The 21273-nt window shown below is 35.4% G+C and overlaps 2 protein-coding genes across 2 annotated transcripts; both read right to left on the bottom strand.

The window, feature by feature from the left end:
* Positions 1-177: 177 nt before the first annotated feature.
* On the bottom strand, positions 178-1283 carry LOC145576820 (LOB domain-containing protein 27-like). Its single transcript, XM_081634528.1, has 2 exons — positions 457-1283; positions 178-268 (listed from the first exon to the last, which is right to left on the bottom strand). The coding sequence occupies exons 1-2, from the start codon at positions 1158-1160 to the stop codon at positions 178-180; spliced, it is 795 nt and encodes a 264-aa protein (XP_081490654.1). The 5' UTR covers positions 1161-1283.
* Positions 1284-6080: 4797 nt separating this feature from the next.
* On the bottom strand, positions 6081-20714 carry LOC145602131 (uncharacterized). Its single transcript, XM_081658296.1, has 16 exons — positions 19376-20714; positions 17471-19090; positions 17240-17368; positions 16966-17157; positions 16808-16848; positions 16361-16649; positions 16083-16215; positions 15770-15979; positions 11829-11930; positions 10264-10460; positions 9960-10175; positions 9609-9884; positions 9329-9476; positions 9078-9211; positions 6986-7072; positions 6081-6905 (listed from the first exon to the last, which is right to left on the bottom strand). Exons 1-16 carry the CDS (start codon positions 20354-20356, stop codon positions 6819-6821), a joined length of 4842 nt encoding a protein of 1613 aa, XP_081514422.1. The 5' UTR covers positions 20357-20714; the 3' UTR covers positions 6081-6818.
* Between the last annotated feature and the right edge of the window lie 559 nt (positions 20715-21273).

The raw sequence follows: 21273 nt of genomic DNA, 5'->3' as shown, positions 1-21273 counted from the left end.
TAAAGGCCATAAACTCTTTTCATTTCATTTAATTATTGCTTATGTAATGAGTATAGTTTTATCATACACATTATAACAAGTGTGAACTGAATAAAGAATTGCGAAAAATTTACCCGACTATAGAAGAAAAAGACTCAAAAAAATGTTCTCAGTTCAAAATTGTGCTTATCAATATCATTAGATGATAGCAGCTCTCATAAATTTTTTCTTAGCAAAACGCTGGCTGCACTTTGTTGTTGTTTTTGCCGATGATTTTGATCTGCAATTTCTGCGTATACACATTCAGCAAAAGATATTAGCTGGAAAAGTAAAAACGAAAAGAGTTCTTTCATCTGCTGGCATAGATTTTGCCATTCTGTTCTTTCCTATTCTATATGCAATGTTTCTAGCATTTTTTTTCATTAACATATGAATGTTATATGTATTATATTATACAGTATGTAATTTGTTATATACCTTGATTCATATGATTCCTTAGTGTCAACATATGGATGCATGTTGTCGTAATCCTGAAAGGATTCCTTCTGAACAGCCCGTGGTTCTGGAGTGACCACCAACTTTGACTGTGCAGGCATTATTTTCTCATCCTCACTGTTCTTACAATCATTAACTTCTCCTTGTTGGTTCCACAAGGAGTTCACCAGTGTTTCTTTGACGTCAAGAAAAGTAGGATTACAGGGACTACTACTGCTCGAGAACGAGTGACTCTGGGAAATTGGCACCATATTCGCCAACCCCAGTTGTATTTGTGACGCCCCATCAAAGTCTTCATTCGGAAAACCATCTGATGGCATCTGTTGCTGCTCTTCATGTTGCTGGCGGAATACATTAAGCATGTACTGGACATCAAAAAGCTCTGCCACACACTGCCAATATTGATTTTCCAAAGCATAAATCACTCCAAGACATCCATGCACCGGGTCACGATCCCGCATATTTGCTTGGTAAATGATAGAGGTCATTGCTTCACCATGTATGCTTGGGGGTAGCTCATGTAGTAGTTTCTGAATTTTCTTAACTCCAAAGAGTTTGTGAACATTCAGAAACACCTTATGCTGATCAGCAGGGAAGTAGGGGGCAAGAACACACGTCGGTGCACACTTCCGCCGCTGGTGTTTGCACGCGGCGCACGCTTGGTTGGTGCCACTCTTAAGGGTCATTTTACCAAACCTCCTTACAGGCCTTACAAAAGTTTAAAAATACAAGGAGAAGAGAGTTTCTGGAAACAAAATCAATGATATAATTTGTTGTTTTTTTTGTGTGTGTGATATGAAACAGTCTTTATAACCGAAGAAGATGGAGATAAAATGACTTGGTTAAAGTTATCACTGTTTTTAATCTTTGTTGTTGTTGAGATTTATGAAAATGATGACTTAGTCAATTAGCTTTGTCACATTTTATAATTACCATTAAATTGTTTTCTATGAATATCCTTCCCTCTTTCTGTATTCAAAAATAAAAAATAAAAAAAAATATCTTTCCTTCCCGTTTAATTAAAAAAAATGAATATCTCGTCAAAAAAAAAAAAAAAAAAAAATGAATATCTTTTCTTATCTCTCGGTGTAACCGTGTAATTTGGCTGGCTATCGATTTTCAAAGCATGCACTAAATTTTCTGTTAATGTTTTTTATAGTAGATTTTATTTAACAATGTTGTCACATTACTATTTCTTGCACAATTATTGTAACATTTAATTTTTAATGAACGGTCAATGTCATCAAGGATAAAAAAAAAAGTTTGGAGGTTTGGACTAAGCTATACACTCTTTTATTTATTTATCTAGCATATTGTTCAGTATGGAACATTTACTATTTTATTTGTTAATGTATCAACTTTACAAAATAAGTATTTTTTCATAATTAATTTAAAATAAACAAAAGGACCAAACGTAAATTAAAAGGTGTAGATTAACTTGTGGGAGATATATTCAAACACATTCCTCAAAAAAAAGAACAAGATATATTTAAAACAAAAATACAAATAAAAAAAAAGAAGTTGTGGCCTTGTGGGAGATAAGTAGATAACATTACAACATTCCAAAAAAAAAAAAAAAAACGTCAACGTTTTATTTATTTATTTTTTTTTTTTTTGAAAAAGTAAGGATAATTTTTTTTTTAACGTTGTAAAGATTTGAATGAAATAGTTGGTCTATTAGCTAGCTTTGATAGACTTTATTTATTTTTTTTTTTTTTTCTCTCAAAAATAAAGTCTATCAAAGCTAGCTAATAGACCAACCGAGTATTTGGTTTAGATATCTTTATTGTTCTATGAACATCTATAGAAAAATTAATGTTATTGTCGCATTAGTATTTTAATTTCATTATTTATGCGACGTGTAGTATTACTCCCTCCGTTCTTTAATACTTGCTCCACTTTTCTTTTTCGGCCGTTTTTAAATACTTGCTTCTTTTCCTTATTTGGAAAGTTTTTACAATATTTAACTAATTTCTCTCACCTAGAGGACCCATCACATATTTTCTCTCCTTCAATCATCTCCACTACTTTTGCTTCTTACAATTTTTTATTCTTCCACTTACCCCACTACCTCCATGGCTCCATACAAGGGCGAAGCTACATGGGGGGCGGGTGGAGGCCCGACCCCCATGGACCAATTTCGTGGCCTTTAATCTTAACTGCTGGCCCCTATAAGTTTTCGAATAAATATTATTTCCGTTTCATATTATTTGCAATTATTTGACATAAAGCAGAGAGAAAAAATGTCTAATCGTTGCAAATAATATGAAACAGATGTACTCCCTTCGTGTTTTTAATAAGTGTTACAATTTGACCAAACACGCTGAGGCACAAGTTTGACTATTAATTTATGTTATTACTTCCTCCGTTTTCTTTTACTTGCAACACTTCCCTAAAAAGGAAATGTCACAATACTTGCAACACACTATAAAAGGAAAGTTACTTTAGGGAAAAACTATACTATTTTCCTTATTTAAAGCACATGGCCCACTAAATTACACTCCTAACAACCACTCATCCCATTTTAAAGTGTATTATATAATGTGAACCTCACATTTCTTAAATACCGTGAAAAAGTGTGTGTTGCATCTAAAAGAAAACGGAGGAAGTATATATTAGTAAAATTATAGAAAAGTTGATATCATGAAAGTATATATTATAACGAATCTAACGATGTATTATACAATGACATTTGTTTTTTTATATATTGGTAAATTAATTAAGTCAAAAGTTCAAAACCATTATGTGAATAGTGAAAACACTTATTAAAACACAGAGGGAGTAGTAATATTCTTGTTATAACTTAAGTTGTATTTAACAATTGCCGCAGTGGTTTGAATCCCATTGTTTGGGGTTTTAAACTTTTAATTAGATCCTAGGATAAGCCCGTTTTCACATTAATTTTTTTTTTAAAGTTTTAGTCGGCCCCTATAGCTTTAAAATCCTGGCATCGCCCCTGGCTCCATATATTATAATTGTCTCCAATTTCTCCTAAAACTCATCCACGCATGAAGAAATGGAGCAAGTATTTAAAAACGGAGGGAGTATATAGATAGAACATCTAATTTTTCATTTATCAAATATGAAATGGTCTTTGCTTTTAGTAATTGAATTTTGAATTCAAGTCTACAAGTACCAAATATCTTAACTTTTTAACATTTTTGAATTTTTGTTTTTTTAGTTATTGAATTTTGAACTACAAGTCTACAACTCTACAAGTACATTCCTAGTTTATAAAATCAACCAAAAGTGAAAAGTAACACGTGATATCTAAACTTGTTTGAAAATTCTTCTTAATACTTCAACAATCAACATACTACCTCCGGTCCAAATTACTCGTAACTTTGAAATATTTTATACTCCGTATCTTATAAATAATATCCCAAAATTGTGATTAATTTGGACCGGATGTAGTAATATAGATTGAGGCATTTACTATAATTGTGGCATCATTATCATGTACTCTATCTGTTTTGCTTTTGTTGTTTTTATTTTGACTTCCTACCGTCTTCAAAACTTATAATACGTATATGATTTTATTCACTTTAATTCTTTCAAAAAAAAAAAAAAAATCGTCAACTTTAATTATGTATTAGCTAAAATTATGAAATTAGAAAATACACATTAGGTGAATCCAACAATAATTTATGACTATTTCTATACTATCTTAATCTAAGTGAACTTATTAAAATTTGTTTTAATTGTAATTAAAACTTGAATAACCCTTATCATAACTTATTTTTCCTGAACTTATCTATCCTGAAATAAGTGAACAAACTTGTTTTAATTGTAATTAAAACTTTAATAACCCTTATCAGAACTTATTTTTCCTTGAACTTATCTCTCTTAAAATAAGTGTAAATAAAATGAACAGAACAAGCCCTTAATTGAAAAATTAAAGATATTGACTACTCATAATGATAATTATTTGATAATTAAACATTTAGATAAATGTAAATAATATTTACACAACAAAAAATATTTAAAATGATAATTAGATCTAATTTCAAATTAATCACTCCTTCCGTATCTTATGAACGTTTATTATATTAGCAACATTTGTGTGTGATTAGCTAACACGCGAATAGCCCCTGACCGACCGAGTAACGTATGACTAGTTGAGTAACCCCTGACCAATCGAGTTCCCCCTAATTGACTGAGTAAGTCATGACTGAGTGAGCAAACCCCTGAGGCCCTAACCAAATAATGAAATAACCCTTTGTCCATTTCTTTCCCAAAAAATAAAAAAAAAATAAAAAAAATAAAAAAAAGTGGCAAGCCAGGCTGTGGTCAACCACATATGAAAGTTTGTGTTATTATATTAATATATTTAGTGTTTTCTATGTTGTTATGTTTCAATAATTTCATAAATTAAAAAAAAATGTTTGGAAAAATTTTCAAGAATAATAATACTACCTTTTCTAGACTTCAATAAATAAAACAACATTTTAATTATTAATCCCAAAATAATATTTTCTCTGTTTCTATTTAGTTAACGCATTCAATTTAGCCATACATATGAAGGAGAGGAGAGAGATAATAATAAAGCAAGTGGAGTAGCTTGTAAATATAAGGTAAAAAAAATTACCCCAAAAGAAAATGTGTCAACTAAAAAAACTTCCTAAAAAGAAATGCACGTCAACTAAAAAAGCGGAGGTAATAAGTAATACTTTAAGAGACATCCGTCTTAAATTTGTGTGTGGCCTGTCAATAACTAGTTTAATGTATAGGTTAATTGTGACACACATTCCGTTATGATAGCGCGTTTTGTGTGTGATTGGCCACACTATGTGGCTGCTCGTAAATAAACAAAGTAACCCCTATAACATTGAAAAAGTAACCCATGTAACTAACACTGATTAACTAACCCCGTAATACTAAAGAAGTAACCCATGTAAGGTTTGTAACACTAAATGAGTAATCCCTATAATACTAACAAAGTAATCGCAAAGGGGGAAAGACATTCATATAATCTTCTGTTCTCAAATGATCTAGTTCTCTTCAGGAAGCAAACACTGAAACTCAAATATGCCATGTTGTATTATGTCCTAAAAGACTTTCTGATTTTTGATCTTTCTGGACAGAAGATGAATGAAGAGAAAAGCAAATCGTAAATGTAAAAAGCTTGGGAGACATGTAAAAAGCTAAATTTTATCATCGACAGAATGCTATATTAACCTCTTGGAAGGCTAGAGTGTTATCCAAAAGCCATTCTGATCTAATCCATTCTTCAAGCTATTCCTAAATATTTCATGCAAGATATCCATTCTTCAAGCTATTTTAACTTAATTGGATGTTCTATGATTACTCAATGAAATAAGAAATAAGAAATTGGAAGTTTTATTTAGGGACGGAAGGAGTAGTTATAGACCATTTCATCAAATGTGCATTAATTCATCACTCCCATCCGGCCCATCCCCTTCCCCAATTCCCTGCTTTCTTTTCTTATTTGTCATTGAATGAAGACGGGAATTTCAGTGCAAAATGAGCTTACAGACCAGATTACCAGAACTTTGCATGAGATGACCCTAATTACAGGGCTTTCAGCATTCTTCTTCACAAAAAGAACGGCGCAGGGAGTGGGGATTTTGCTGCAAGAACTGAAATTACCACAATATCTAATCTGCCAATTTCTATTCATCGTCAAAATTCTCATGTTGAATAGTATTCTAGCCTGCAACAAGTTCAATGGGATACCGCACTACCTATACAAAAAAATTTCCTCATATTTCCTTGTTTCGTTTTTCCAAAGGTATGCTCTTTTCTATGGGTGAGCGCTAAAAAAGGGGGTAGGGAACAGAGGAATCGAGCTTGAGTAAGATACATATTTGCTGTTTTAGCTCTCCCTATTGCAGGCGGTAAATAATCTTTGTTGTAAGTTGTAACCCATAATATTTGCAGCCAGTTGGTATTCTTCAACTTTCCTTAGAACCACCTTAAGGGGTGGCCAAAAGGCAAATATACTAGTATACAATGAGCCTTTGCCAATAATTTCCTTTGAGGAAGACACCGATGGCAGATGCTCCTCAATTTCCGATAACACTGCAGTATGATATGACATCTTATCTCAAGTACATGGACCTTTAATGAAGCATCTTCCAGTATCATTTCAGTGTTGTTTTGACTCCGTTCCAGGAAGACGCTGTGTCAGATACTCTTCAGTGAGCAAAACTTTTCTCTCTCTAATCCTCTTTCTAGCAGAAATTAGGATTTCAATCATCGAACTTTTTCAACTTTCTGGAAGATATCAATGACTTAATCAAAAGGCATTATTTATAACGACAGACAATTTTGCCGTTTACCCTCTCATTCTCTAGCTATAATGGACCAGGCCCTGCATTCAGTCAGTTTGCAGCTTCATAAAAGAGAACCTGGGGTTGTAAATGCCCTCTTTCACACATGGAAAGGACCTCCTCCCAGGTGCCAATGACCTGACAAGAAAATGTTTATCAATAATTAAAGGGATGAAAAGAACCAATTAACTGTGGATGCTGAAGAAAGTAAAATTTACCTTCACTGTCTTGTCATCATACATTATCCATCTCTGACGTTCATGACTATAAGCAAAGCAATGATAATGTTGGCCATAATAGCAAACCTGCAAACCAAGTGAAATACTTTTTAAGATAAGAACACGTTTTGCTCATGGAGTAAAACACAATATGAACCCAGGGACTAGAACTCTAGATCCCGAAATCAAGTGAGATGGAAAGTAACAGCTCATTCATATGTCACATCTAAGACAAACATGACAGACCCTGCGGTATAACCGTATAAATGTATAAGCCCAAAGACTACCTAAGGCTACAATTGGTTTTCACAAAAATAAGTAAATTGAAGATATCATACACTCCCAACCAAAGCACTCACATAACGGTGAAAGTTGCAGACCACCAAAGATATTATACTCCTCATACCTCCAAAAAGTCATATAATGGCCGAACAAATCATCTAGAACGATAGCTGGAGTAGCCTATCCAATCAGATAATACCTAAAGTCTGCCACAGATTACTCGCCAACTTGTAATACTAGAACAAGTGATTCCCGCCACAACACTGGCATTACATAAGATACACACATGAGACAGCAATGCTATGCTGGGTTTCAACCAGATGGTTTTCTCACAAGTGTTAAACTTCTCCAAACTAGCACCCCACATAAACGATGTAGCCCACTTTGGATCCAAGGCCTAATGAAATACGAGTAATAATTATTATTAAAAGAGGAAAGAGAGACTGCAAGCTAGGAGTCTCAGTGCTTGGCTACAAAAGTAAAAATACTGATGAGTGAAAACCCATGAAGCATCAACCACCAGAAGGTCCTTCTATCTTGAGTCTGTTAAGAATATAAGCTTAAAGATTTCTCCTAGTCCCCACTCATTTAGATTCCTTACAGAATGGAAAGGGTACATTTTTTTCACATCGTGAGGATATAGATATATGTCAGATTTGATTTAGCCAGGCAGTGATAAAGGATACCCACCAAAATCTAGAGAAGTGGAAAATGCTTCCATTGAGTATCATAAATGATTTCAAGGAAGTCAAGGGACTGGGTGTCCCCTTCAAGACTTCAAGGATAATTATCTTCACTATTCAGCTGTTGCCATGCTTTGCAGGGAGATCTAAGGCACATTAAAGACTAAAGAGTACACTTATATAAGTAACTACCATATGCAGATAGGTATCTTTCAAAAGCCACTTCAAACGATTGGCGCAAAGATCAGGGATAATGTTGTCATTGCAATTTGCATGATTCAGGAAATAAGAAGTTTCCAATTACCTAATAAAAACTGACTTATAATTAAAGTTACTGAATAAGTCTTCAGGCGATGCACATCAAGCATAAAGATCACAACAACTAACAATTATACTTTCACTCTTTCTCTAAGAAATAGAGCTTAAAAGCATGAAATAGTTGCCCAACACATCCATACATTCAAATACAAATCTGCTTCAGGATCTCAAGGGAATCAGCCAAAGCCACTGCCCACTTAACTGATGTGGGTCATTCATACACCAAAAAACCAAATCCTAGATATACTTAATGATGTGGTCATTCATAAAGGTCGATTATGGATCCAAGCCGGTAATGGGAAATTCTTAATTTAGACTTTCAGAGACAAATACAGGATTCTAGGTAAGAGATTATGTTTTATTACACCACAAAAAAAAAATTCAAGGATTAAAACTAAAAGGATAAAATAAAGAGGTTTGAGGAGCATAACAGAAGAATAAATATATCATGTCAGAAGGAAGAAGTTTAGAAGTTTCAGAAGCATAGAGAGGGAAGACCCGTGCCAATATGCATTCAAAGGAGAATATAACATGATTTTAAAAATAAAATAAAATAAAAATAAAAAAAAATAAAGGTCTTATAAGGTGCAAACTATATCGCCCAAATAAGTCTAGGCAATAGCAGACAAAAAGAAAAAGATGCCTTTGACAGATTTTCGTTTTTCTATAGGCAACATTTTTCTCGTAATTGAACAGTCAAACACCACAGCAATCCAACGATGCTTTTATTTATTTATTATGGGCAAACAGAACCATAGTACTTATGTTTCTACATTATCCAAGGTTTTCCATCAAGACAAGGTACATACCACAGAAACCAGGCGATGCACATTCTTGGGATCTAGACCACGGTAAAGCACACTGATGTCTATCTCAGTAGCCAAGGCTGACAAAGTTGCTGCAATGTCATCAACACTCTCACATGTATTTTGCCAACCAAGAACTGCAAGACATGATAGAAATCCAATTAGGGGTTTCAATGAGAGCATTTAACAAAACACCTAGATGTTGAATTTAAAAGAAATAGTATATTCAAAGGACAAGAGGAACTATAAGTCACCTGCAGTGAAGATGTGAGGAGGGTTTGAGAGAATGTGATGAATATGATTAAGCTTCCCACACCCACCATCTTCTAGGTCACAAGCTAATTGATGATTCATTTCAACAAAATTCAACAGCTCGTCGAATGAACTTTCTGCACACATTACCTAAAAATAATAGGGAGTCAAGTAGTAGATATGATGAAGGACAGATAAAATTGTTGAAGTCCTAATGAACTTATGAAGCATAAAACAAGAAAATGATTGATAGTGTCTAATATAACACTCTAAAAGTTATACCTTCATTGTTCGCAGGGCACTGGCATTAATGTGATGAAAAAAAGAAGTGTACTTCATATGCCTGGACTCCAAATGACAACTATAGCAGTTCATTTGTTCAAATATATCCATCCCAAAAAGAGCGTGTGCTATACACGAAGGGCTGGAGCAATCCCAAGACTGTAAGCGGTTATTTACAAGTAACTCACTGTCAGAACCTCCTGGACCTGAAATAAATGATTGATGCAGGCATTCGAATATTGCATCCAGCACTTCAGAAGCATCATTCATCTGGCCCTGTTAATTGCAGTAAATTGGATCAGTCTTAAAAAATATATAAATAAGAAGAAAAATTAGTTTACAAACACTTACCTCCTGAAAGAAACTACTATCTGGAAATTTATTACTCAGAGCAATTCTCAAAGCAGTAGGTGCCACTGGCTCGCCTTTGGCATCATCAGATGCTACACTTAAGGCTGTTAAGATATCAAACAACGCACAAACAACACAAGGATCTCCCACATGAACATGCTCAGAAGGCGATCTCCTCAAAAACTCTTCCCGGAACCGTTTTAGATGCCACAGTGACTATGACAAGCCACTTGAAAAAATCAGGCCAAAATAGCTGCAGGCAGCATGAAGTGAAGTATAATGAAAAATGAGTTATGTTACAAACCTGAATGATCACATTTAAGAAGCAATTGTATTCACCAATTTCATTTTGCAGTCCTGCACCAAAGGAATCCATTTCATTCACATTTACGCTAATCGAATCACCAGTTTCTGTTCCCAAACCATCTGCATTCTGCAAGGTATGTTGTACTACCCTAGAATTAGGAACCAAAGGCAGCTTCTTACGGGCTTGAAATGTATCTGGCAAAATAAAATAAAAATTTTAAAAAAAAAATAAAAAAATCAGAAGAGTTAAACTGAGGTCCTCATCTTATCGAGCCAAGAGAGCATCAATAAACACAATGTTTAAAATCAAGAGAAATTCTGAACTAACACAAACCACTTACCCCACAGAGCTAATTCAATCAATAGTTAAAATAAGCAAGGCCATTTTTATATCATATAATGTTCCTTGTTGCCAGGCTATAAGCAATTTCAGTCTTCTATGCCATCTTAGACTGGTGGATACTCTGTCCAACCCCATTTTCAAAGGATAGAATTTATACATGATCTCCCTTTTTTTTTTTTTTTTTTTTTTTCTTTTTTCTTTTTTTTTTTTTTTAAGATTCATGTAACTAAATAATGTATTTTTTTCAATGAACTTTACTTATGAGTCTCAATGTGTATATCATATGACATTTAGATTAACAACCAGATATCACAACACAAAGATATGTTTGATTTATTAAGATAACAAATACACTGAGTCTAAAAAATACCTAACCAATATCTTACTCCTCAAACATAAATAAACAAAAAGGAAAGGCTGACCTAAGCTAGGATGGAACACAAACATAAGCTTAAGGCTCTGCAACAAAGATGAAACATCGTTTCCTTTAAAAAAAAAAAAAAGAAAAAAGGACAACAAATTTTATAGTTCAACTGAATATTCCTTACCCATGTATACCACATCTATGTGTAATGTATAATAAAGTAACACGAGGATAATAAATAAATAAAAATAAAAAAAGAAGAAAGCAGCTACTCATTATATTAAAAAAAGCAATAAAATATTGTGAATCCATGTGTAATGTGACAATATCTAATAACACAATCACCAATATCAAGTAGAGGATGTTATACAAAACCAACCTGCACCTTACATATGAAAACATTCACAATCCATATGTATGCATATAACTAACAGAAATAAAAGTATATATACATATAATAATTAGGGATACACACTCACACACACACACTCCATTCCCATAAGTTTGATTTACTTACTATAGGCCTATAGGCTCTTGTTTCTAGGTAAAGTTGAAAAAATGGAGTGGGTGTAAGGAAAAAGACGATAAAATAAGAGAGAAATTTAAAATTGGATGGGTGTAAGAAAAAGTTGGATAACGTAAGAAAGGGTGAGGAAAGGTGTTAATAATGTGTGACAAAAGGGGTAAGATTGTAAAAGAGGTTTGCCAAAAAGATGGAATGTAATAAAAGTAAGTCAAACTTTTTGAAAAATCCCAAAACAAAAATTGAGTTGAAATTTGGGTATGGAGGGAGTAAAGAATTCAAAGATTATAAATGTTTACAACACACCAGTGGCACAAATAAAACCACCACTACCTAAGCTTTGCCGTACAGCTTTCTTCAAATCTGCTTGAAACCTTTCCTCCTCATCTTCTTCAGCTTGTAATTGTCGAAGCGTTTTTGACCCACCATCTACAACTGATTTACAAGCAAGCACATAATCATTAACTTCATTCTCCAAGAAATAAATTATATATTTATAAATTAATTTAATAAAGCTTCAGAAAGTAATGACAATGGCAACTTAAGGAAATCATGAAAATGATAAAGTGGTCAGTGTTTTCCCAGTTTCTACCCACTAATAGCTGCTTTTCATCAGATCAAAACTCAAAGAAAACCTGACAGTTATACAGCAATCGCAGTTCAAATACCTATGATTGAAGAGAGCAGTGAAGGGATGATGGATTAATACAAAATATAATATCACTTCTATAGTTTTATAATCTAACCCCTACTCCCAAGGCCCTAATTTAAATATTTCATGGGACAACCCCTGACTAACAATAATAACCACTATCCTTTCATGTATAAGAAACAGAGTTACACTTTATGTTTCATAAAAAATAAATAAATAAATAAATAAAGATTAAAAAAAAATAAAAATAAACAGAGTTACACTTTATAAGAGAGGAAGTAACACAAAGCCTTTGTGGGAATTCAAACACAAGAATTCATGTTCAAGGAATTGCCACCAAAAGAACCACACCGAAGCTATTGTCATGCAATGATATACATGCACTGTATAGTCTCCAAGCACCTTGCATAAACAGCTTAATCAACAATAATTGCACCCTTAGACAATAAATCAAGAACATTAAAAAGAAAATTGCAAATTACAATAACCAATCAGTTGCTTCTGTTAGGGAAAGCATTTTCAAAAAACTTGGTGAAGGCAGAATGGAAGGATTAAAAAAAATCCTTCATTTTATATTATTATTATCTGGTCTTAAGATGCCTCACAACCAACTTCAGCAACATTAAATATATTTTTATGACTTGAATCTCTTATTGTGCAATTGTTCAATATGACCTATTTGTTCAGTTTATGTACAGCAACTATTTATAAAAATAAAAATCAAATTTAGTGATTTAGACAGAGATTATACACTTCAAAAACACCCTTGTTTCCTTTAGTTAGTATTAAGTTTTTTTTTTTATCAACATTCACTTTCCTCTGTTCATTTTTGGTTACACCTAAACTCCTGAATTCCTTATACCCAATCTCTCCCCTCAAGGATAAAAATTTCTACAAGTTTATCTCTATCACCTCACCCAAGGCCATGAAGGCATGATCTAATCCTCACCACTACCATAATCACCATCCTAAACCACCTGGCACCATCAAGGACTGAGAAAAAAAAAAAAAAAACAAACATTTCAAAGGTCGATCTCACCACTAGTCCACTACATAGCCGGCATCCTATCCCATCCTCAATTCCTCACTGAAGTAATAAAAGGAAATACAAAAGATTCAATCTCCAAAGTTCTTTTTTGGTTGCACCTAAACTCCTGAATTCCTTATACCCAATCTCTCCCCTCAAGGATAAAAATTTCTACAAGCTCCTCTATCACCTCACCCCAGGCCGTGAAGGCATATGATCTAATCCTCACCACTACCATAATCACCATCCTAAACTACCTGGCACCATCAAGGACTGAGAAAAAACCAAACATTTCAAAGCTCGATCTCACCACTAGTCCACTACATAGCCAGCATCCTATCCCATTTTCAATTCCTCGCTGAAGTAAAAAAAGGAAATACAAAAGATTCAATCTCCAAAGTTCTTTTTTGGTTGCACCTAAACTCCCGAATTCCTTATACCCAATCTCTCCCCTCAAGGATAATAATTCCTACAAGTTTCTCTATCACCTCACCCAAGGCCATGAAGGCATGATTTAATCCTCACCACTACCATAATCACCATCCTAAACCACCTGGCACCATCAAGGACTGAGAAAAAAAACAAACATTTCAAAGCTCGATCTCACCACTACATAGCCAGCATCCTATATCCCATCCTCAATTCCTCACTGAAGTAATAAAAGGAAATACAAAAGATTCAATCTCCAAAGTACAGAGTGGGCAAAAACTATTTCTTTTCCTTTTCCTTTGGATGCCACATCCACCAACACTACCAACTTTAGGTGGAAAAAGGATTAGCTAAATCAGGTTTGATCCGGAACAATTTGCTCTAGGTTATGTTCAGGTGATGAGTCTATTCAGTTCAAGTGAATCAGGTCAACAGTCAACACCACATCAGGCCATGTCTATTGTAAATTAATTTACTAAGGGAAAGTTGATAAATTTCAGTGACATTGGTTTAAGATCAAGGTCGGGTCAGATCATTTTTTATTAGGTTCTCATCAGGTCATTCATTTCAAGTCCAATTCAGGAGTGGTTTTACTGTGTCTTTCCTCAGCCCTCAACAAACATCACCTTCAACCCATAAAGTCAACATCACCCACCACCACACATCCCACCATAAGACAGTTACCAGTACCATGCAATGAAATACCTTCACAAGTGCTAGCTCACTTAGATATGACAGAGAGAGCAAGAAAGAACAAACAACCAGTCAACCACTCAAAGCAGCCAAATTTGCAAAGTTTGGTCCAAGGTAACAAACCATATCTGAGATGCCACCTAACTGAGGAGAGACAAAAAAGAAAAATGACCTACCATTACCGAGCACAACAATAGACCCTATCAGGGATTCAGGGTTCAAATTAGCCAATAAATTTTCAACTTCAGCCAACATCAACTGTAGTATGATGGTTTTGTCACATTGTTGATCACTTTTCACAGTTATATAAATCACATTGTTGATCGTGGTGAGGGTACAAAACAGTATGATGGTAATGTCATCTTTTCATCAATAACTGTGAAAGGTGAGCAACAACCTGAAGAAATAAGTATGGTGAGTGAAAACAACAGGATGAATATAAATAGTCATTCTAGCTACCACGAGATAGAAACACATACCCAGCCTTAACTCATGAACATTTGTCTCATACACAGGCCTAACAACATAATGCTGCAGTTAGTTAGTCTCTTTCCCATCACCAGTAATTAAACCCCGTGAGCCAAGAGATAAAAAAATAAAGACCCTTTCTTTTTACATGATTTGCCAGCAAGAACAATCTATTCTTTTATGTTCTGTCAGACACATTCATATTAGATTACAAGCTCAACCAGTTTAAAACAAGAGGCAAAAAACAAAAAAAAAGAAAAAACAAAAAAACTTGAGTATCAATGACTCAGTGTTCCCTTCAAAAAATCCCAAGTTCTACAAGTTGAAAAAGAGAATGGTAATTTCAGGCATATTTCAATTTCCAATAAAAGATTACTATAAAGTTTTAAATTATGTAGCTTAAGATATGCTTGATTTATTTAAAAAATTCCTAGAAACTAATGCTATAAAGTAAATATTCAATTCCCAAACTCAAAAAACCTATTTATTTCTGGCAAATTTATTTATTTCCTTAACTCTAATTGGTGTTAAATGGCAATCCTATATGGTGCTCCTTATGGTCCTGGCAAAGCCTCATATATCTATACATATTATAGATAATGCCAAAATCAAATTTAAATTCTGCATGAAAGCTCCAGCACTATTAATAGGGGCCATCAACTCCATCATAATAACATGAAAATATTAGGAGATATGAGGGCTCTTAACTGCTCCACCAAGATCATAGTAACACTAAAACATTATATGGACAAAATGAACCAAGTTATTGAAGAAATTGTGGGGAAAAAAGGCACAAGAACTGTTTTATTGTCATCAGAGGTACTTTAATAAGTTTGAAAACATCCACGGAATTAAATAAGTGTCTAAATAAAAAAATTTAAAAATAAATAAAAAAAATTTAAAGAAATTATTTGCAGCTGTCAGTAGTCATGCAGGACTGCATGAGGAAAACTAAACTGCAATAAACAAAACATCCTGATTAGCAGCAGACCTAGAAACCCCTACCATTGCAACTGACACCATCATCCTGATCCCAGACTTGGTCTTTTTGCATTATATCGGCAGCTGAATTCTCAACTTTAATATCTTCCTTTCCAGAAGAAACAGCGTGATACTTTCCTTCTGATATTTTTGTTGAGCTCCTACGCTTCCCTCTCCTTGCAGTTCGTCGTTCAGAAGGCAAAACTTCATTTGGAATTTCTCCATCAGATAATCCTGAAAATGAGAGTCTCACATTGTCATGAATTCAGATCCAAAAGGCAATTTCAAGAAATATTATGCAAGGGAAGTTCTAAAAAACAAGAATTATGGTGCTTACCTTGCTTAAGATAACTTTTATCACTTCTATTACATTCATCATTAGCAACACCAGCACAATCACTGCCATCCCTCAGGTTTCTATCCAGACCATCTTTGTTTTTCTCAGATTCACTCTTCAATACCAGTTGGTCCTGCATTAAGGTAACAGGAGTGTGTCACTAGGAATTTTTTATGATAATAGGAGAGAGATCATATCCGAATTTGAGTGCATTCCTTCAAATTTACAAGACCAGAACAGTAACATAAATACAAAACCAGAAAGTATAAGAATCATACTTGCTTACAGGGTGCAGCTACAGAGAAGCCAGGCTCCAAAGGAACATCAACCACAGACTGCTCAGCATCTTGAGGGGCTGAAACATTTTTCCGCTCAGCAAGAAGCTTCTGTTTTGCCTCATTTTCCAGCCGTCTCTGGTACTCCAAAGTTTCTTCAAGTTTCCGTTCTTCTGCCTCAAGCTCAATCTTTCTTCGAAATTCTTCCTCCAGGTCTTTCAGGTTATCACTACTTTCCAAAGGCACTAGGTCACTATCCACAATATCAACATCAGAGGAAACACTAAGAGAACTGCAGCAAACAAAAATAAACAAATTATAATAGCCTGCAACAATCACTGGTGTTACAAAAGTATATTAAATGGGAGAAGGAAAAATATACAAGGCGTGAAAGGCTTCTAAAGTGTGACTATATAGACAGATTATGATGATAATTAGGCATAGACATACAATTGTTCAGAAGGTTCAAGGTGCTCATTATAGCTTCCAACCTGCATAAATATAACAGTATCAAATAAGTACGAAGATTTGACTACAGTATCTAGATAAGAGCAGACTCAATAGAAATCTAAAGTACTTTTAGAGAATGGTATAGTTAAAAAGAATACTTTTAAATCCTTGCTTCTCCTGGAATCTTTATTTTTTTTCCGGTCTTTCATCTTATCTTGAGTTTGTTTTGAGTTATCATTTCCACTTCCACTGCCTTTCTTTGAATCCAGAGCCAGTTCTGCCAAGAATGCTTCTCTTGCTGCATCAGATTTCTCAGTGGCGTCTTTCTCTGTGAGATCTTCTAAGTGTGCCTATAACGGTTATACAAGACTTAGTAAGTTAAAAATCAGGAATGAAGCATATAAAACTAATTCAAACAAGGACTGCACATACCCGCATGAATGACTTCACAAGTGGCAATAGGACAAATCGATAATCAAGAGAAGAAACAGGTTCAAGCTTTAGCTCCAGTTGCTGCATGCTGGCCACATCCCGCATTATACTTGCATCAATTTTGCACAGCTGCATAGCTAAAAAGGTAAGATAGCAATCCTAATAAAAAAAAAATTTAAATAAATATATAAATTTTGGTTTGACAGGAATCTTGAAGCACCAAACACAAACCTCCATATTCATCTGTTCCTTTTGTTTCTGGATAGCCATCTCAATGCATGTGTCCAACTGATGAAGATAGTCCTTAGATCTCCAGTCATATTCACCAGCTTCCAAATCACATAGATGAGAGGTTACCCCATCATACGTTTCTTCATATCCAAACTGAGTAGTATTGATATTTTCCGCCTCCTTCAAGATATTCGCGATGGCATCCAGCTCCATCCTATCACTGCAGACAGACATAACTACATTTTCTCCTTCAACAAGCTCATCTCTGCGCTTCCTGAGGAGCGACTCATAGCTACGATAAGAAAAATCAGAATTGTGTTCCCTCTTCTTGCTTTCTTCCAGACAAAGCTCCTCCAATCCCTGCAGAGCTTCTTCATAACTAACATGCTCAAATTTCCTATCACATAAGCTCTGGAGATGGCCAAATTCCTTCTCAAGCATCTGCAGCAATTCCATACCTTGCTGTGATCTTTCTTCTCTGAGTCTACACCATGTTGCTACCTGTTCCCCACTAGAAGATCCAGCATATATCCAGGACAAAAAAGAATCAGAACCGGGCTGAACACTCTTCTCAGAGACACCAATAGAATAGCCTAAACCCAAGTCATTTCTCGTGCCATCAAAATTCAGTAAGTTCTCATCCAATAAGAGGGATGATCCATCATCACTAAGCATGATTCTTTCCTCGCAGTCAGAAACTTGGGAGCGATTACTGGCATTATCTGTGGTGACTTTCTCAGGATACCTACTCACACCACAAGCATGAGACACATCTTGTAGAAACTTAATTAACTTCTTAAGCTGGTTAGCTCCCAAAAAGCATATACATAAAGGGGTATCATCCACACCAGAGTTTAGAATCTTTGAGCCAGGAAAAAGGCCCTGTAACTCCTCCATGGTATAGTGTATCACCCTATGGAGATGTGTCACAGCAAGACATTTGTGCCTAATTAGAACTTGAAATAAAGAGCTGACCTTCTCAAGCAATTTCGCCCGCTCAATATCATCAGATAAAGGCCAACTATTTGTAAGACTGTACACCTTGGAGCTTTCTTTTCTATCACATGTTTTACACTCGATGTTTGAATCTCCATCATATTCTTTACTCTCACAGAAACCATCAGCCAAGCTCTTTTTCTCCGGTAATGAGTCCCACACTTCCTCGAAAGTGTCATTCCAGCAGTCATCAATTCGCTCCTTGTGGTTTTCCATTCCAGAAAACTCAGTGTCTTCGGATTTTGACTGATCTTCTAGCATCCTCACAGAGGCAGTCAAATCCAAGGGTTTCCAAGAACAACTACTAAGCATTTCGACCCACTCATTGGAAACACTCTGTGGCACAGCAGTCTGCACTCTTGACAATTGGTTCCCCATATGCTCCTGAACCACATGCTGTATGTGAGCATCAGCCTGTGAAAACTTTTCCCCACAACGACAGCAAGTCCAAAACTTCCAAGTTTTATTAGCTTTACCAAACTCAAGAGCCTCTGACAAAACCTCACACCCTTGACCTCTATCCTTACTAGTCGGGCCACTAAAATGCGCCCTAAGATCACTAACCCTAATACTCAACAACCCCCTCTTCGTTTCAGAACTCAATGAGTTCCAGAATGACCTCACCTGCAATTAATACATTGTCCACAATTCAATCTCATAAAACACTAACACCCAATATACAATACAAAATTACCAATACAGCCTTCTAATCAAACTCAATTGAATTCTTAACATGAATGAAAATGGCAAAAACAACATGATTATTTTCATAGAAAGTATATGCATCACAAAGTAAAATCAAGAACAAATTTAATTGATCATTCTGCTCAGAAAAGCTATAATCAAATTCTTAACATGAATGAAAATGGCCAAAACAACATGATTAAAGAAAACCAAGAACCAAATTACCTGATCTTTCCGCTCAGAAAAGCTAGAATTCCTTTTAGAACTCCCATATCTTCTCCTATCACCAACCTTACTAACACCAGTCCCAGAAACCACACTACTCGACATCGAACCAGCGCCATTCTTCCCCTCCTCAACATCCTCCCCCCGCTCAGACTTCTGCTGCAACAACCTAGCAGCAGCAACCCTAACCTCAATCTCTTTCCTCCTCTCCTCAGTGGTCTTAGTAGCCTTCTTGATCTCATTGGGCCTCCTCGAATTCGAATTACTCGTCGAAAAATACCTGGAATCCAACGGCTCCTCCGCAAACTTCCTCAACGGAATCAACCTAAACTTCTCCTCCCCAGGCGGACCTCCCAAATGCTTCATCCATGTCGAAATCGAGGCGATATTCGACTTCTGGATCAATCCTTTCAACTCCCCCTGCACCTGCGCAATCCTCTCCTCCGGCGTCAAATTCAACAACGATTTATCCTCCAAATGCTGATTATTCAAATTATCCTTAATAGGATCAATTGGATTCTCAATCGACAGACCTCTCTCACACTCCGCCACCACCTCCTCGTAATCCTTGCCATCATTCGCAGTATCAAACAACAAACTCGCGTAAAACGACGCAAACTCAATCGAATTCGGCGACAACGCCGCTGCCTTCCTCGCCGATTCCACCGCGTTTCGATAATGCCGCTGCTTCGTATTCGGATCATCGATTATCCCCGCAACTTTCACCGCAATAGTACCATGAACACGATGAAAAACCGCCGAACTCTCGAATTTCTGACTCGATTCCTTCATCAATCGCAGCGCTTTGTTGTGATTACCACGACGAAGCGCATTTAGGGCTTTCTCACACTCCTGCTTCATCTCGGCCAACTCCGTCGCCGGAGAACCGGTGTCCTTCGACGGCGGTGTTTCCGGCGGCGACGTTAAATTCCGGTGAGAGGCGGCGGAGGTTGTGGTGGTTGCGCGCTTCTTGTGGCCCATTGTTTAGGGCAGTAGAGAGAAGAGTGGGGATTGTGTGTGTGTGTGTCTGACTCAGTTGAGTTGTAACATATGAAGAAAAATTAGAGAGAGAAAATTAAAATAAAATAAAACCAAAAAAAAATGAAAAAAAAGTAGCAGAGATTTCGGTGGTAAGATGTAATAGCAGAGAACAAGAAATGAAAATGTGAAGAGGCAAAAAGGTGGATGTTGAAGGGTTTTTATATGTAATAATTTTTTATTATTTTTTTAATGTTGTGTTTTTTTTATTTGTTGTACTACCAAATACACAATCTCACCTACCAAACAAATTTTGAGTGAGGGAATGAGTGAGTGGTCTTGTTGTTGGTTGTGGTCAAGGACTCAAGGGAGGATATTTTGTACATTATTGGCATATTTTTTTTGTGTGCCTTTTGAATTGAATGAGGTATAATTGCAATAAAGATTAATGATACTCTGTATTAATTATTATGAGTGGCGTGATTTGAGTGGTGAAGTGTATGTAATCGATTTAGAAAGTGGTATAATTGTATTAATTGATGATCAATAATTTGAAAAAGTGGTTTAGTTTGATGGTAATACATACTCCATCCATTTCGCATTAGTTGCAACACTTTTCATGTTCGACCGTGTTATATTAGTTGCAATTAGGGTTGTGCACCGGTCCAAAACAGGGCTGGAACCCAGAATCGCCTATTTTTGAGGACCGGGGAACAAACCATAATCAATTGGTCCGGGTTTCGGTCTAGACCTGTGTTATTCCGGTTCGGTTTTGAACCAAAATGGGTCGGTTGTATTATTTTCTTTTCTCTTATTTGCATTTTAATATTTTCATATATACATCATTTTTAAACGTCTTGTTTTTATTTGCGTGTTTTGCTATTTTGCACATCGAGTTTACAAACTACAAGTTTTGTACA

This window comes from Chenopodium album, chromosome 2, assembly GCF_948465745.1.
Source record: "Chenopodium album chromosome 2, dcCheAlbu1.1, whole genome shotgun sequence".
NCBI lineage: Eukaryota > Viridiplantae > Streptophyta > Magnoliopsida > Caryophyllales > Amaranthaceae > Chenopodium > Chenopodium album.
Note: the sequence above shows the minus strand (reverse complement) of the source record. Positions and strands in the feature narration are given on the sequence as shown.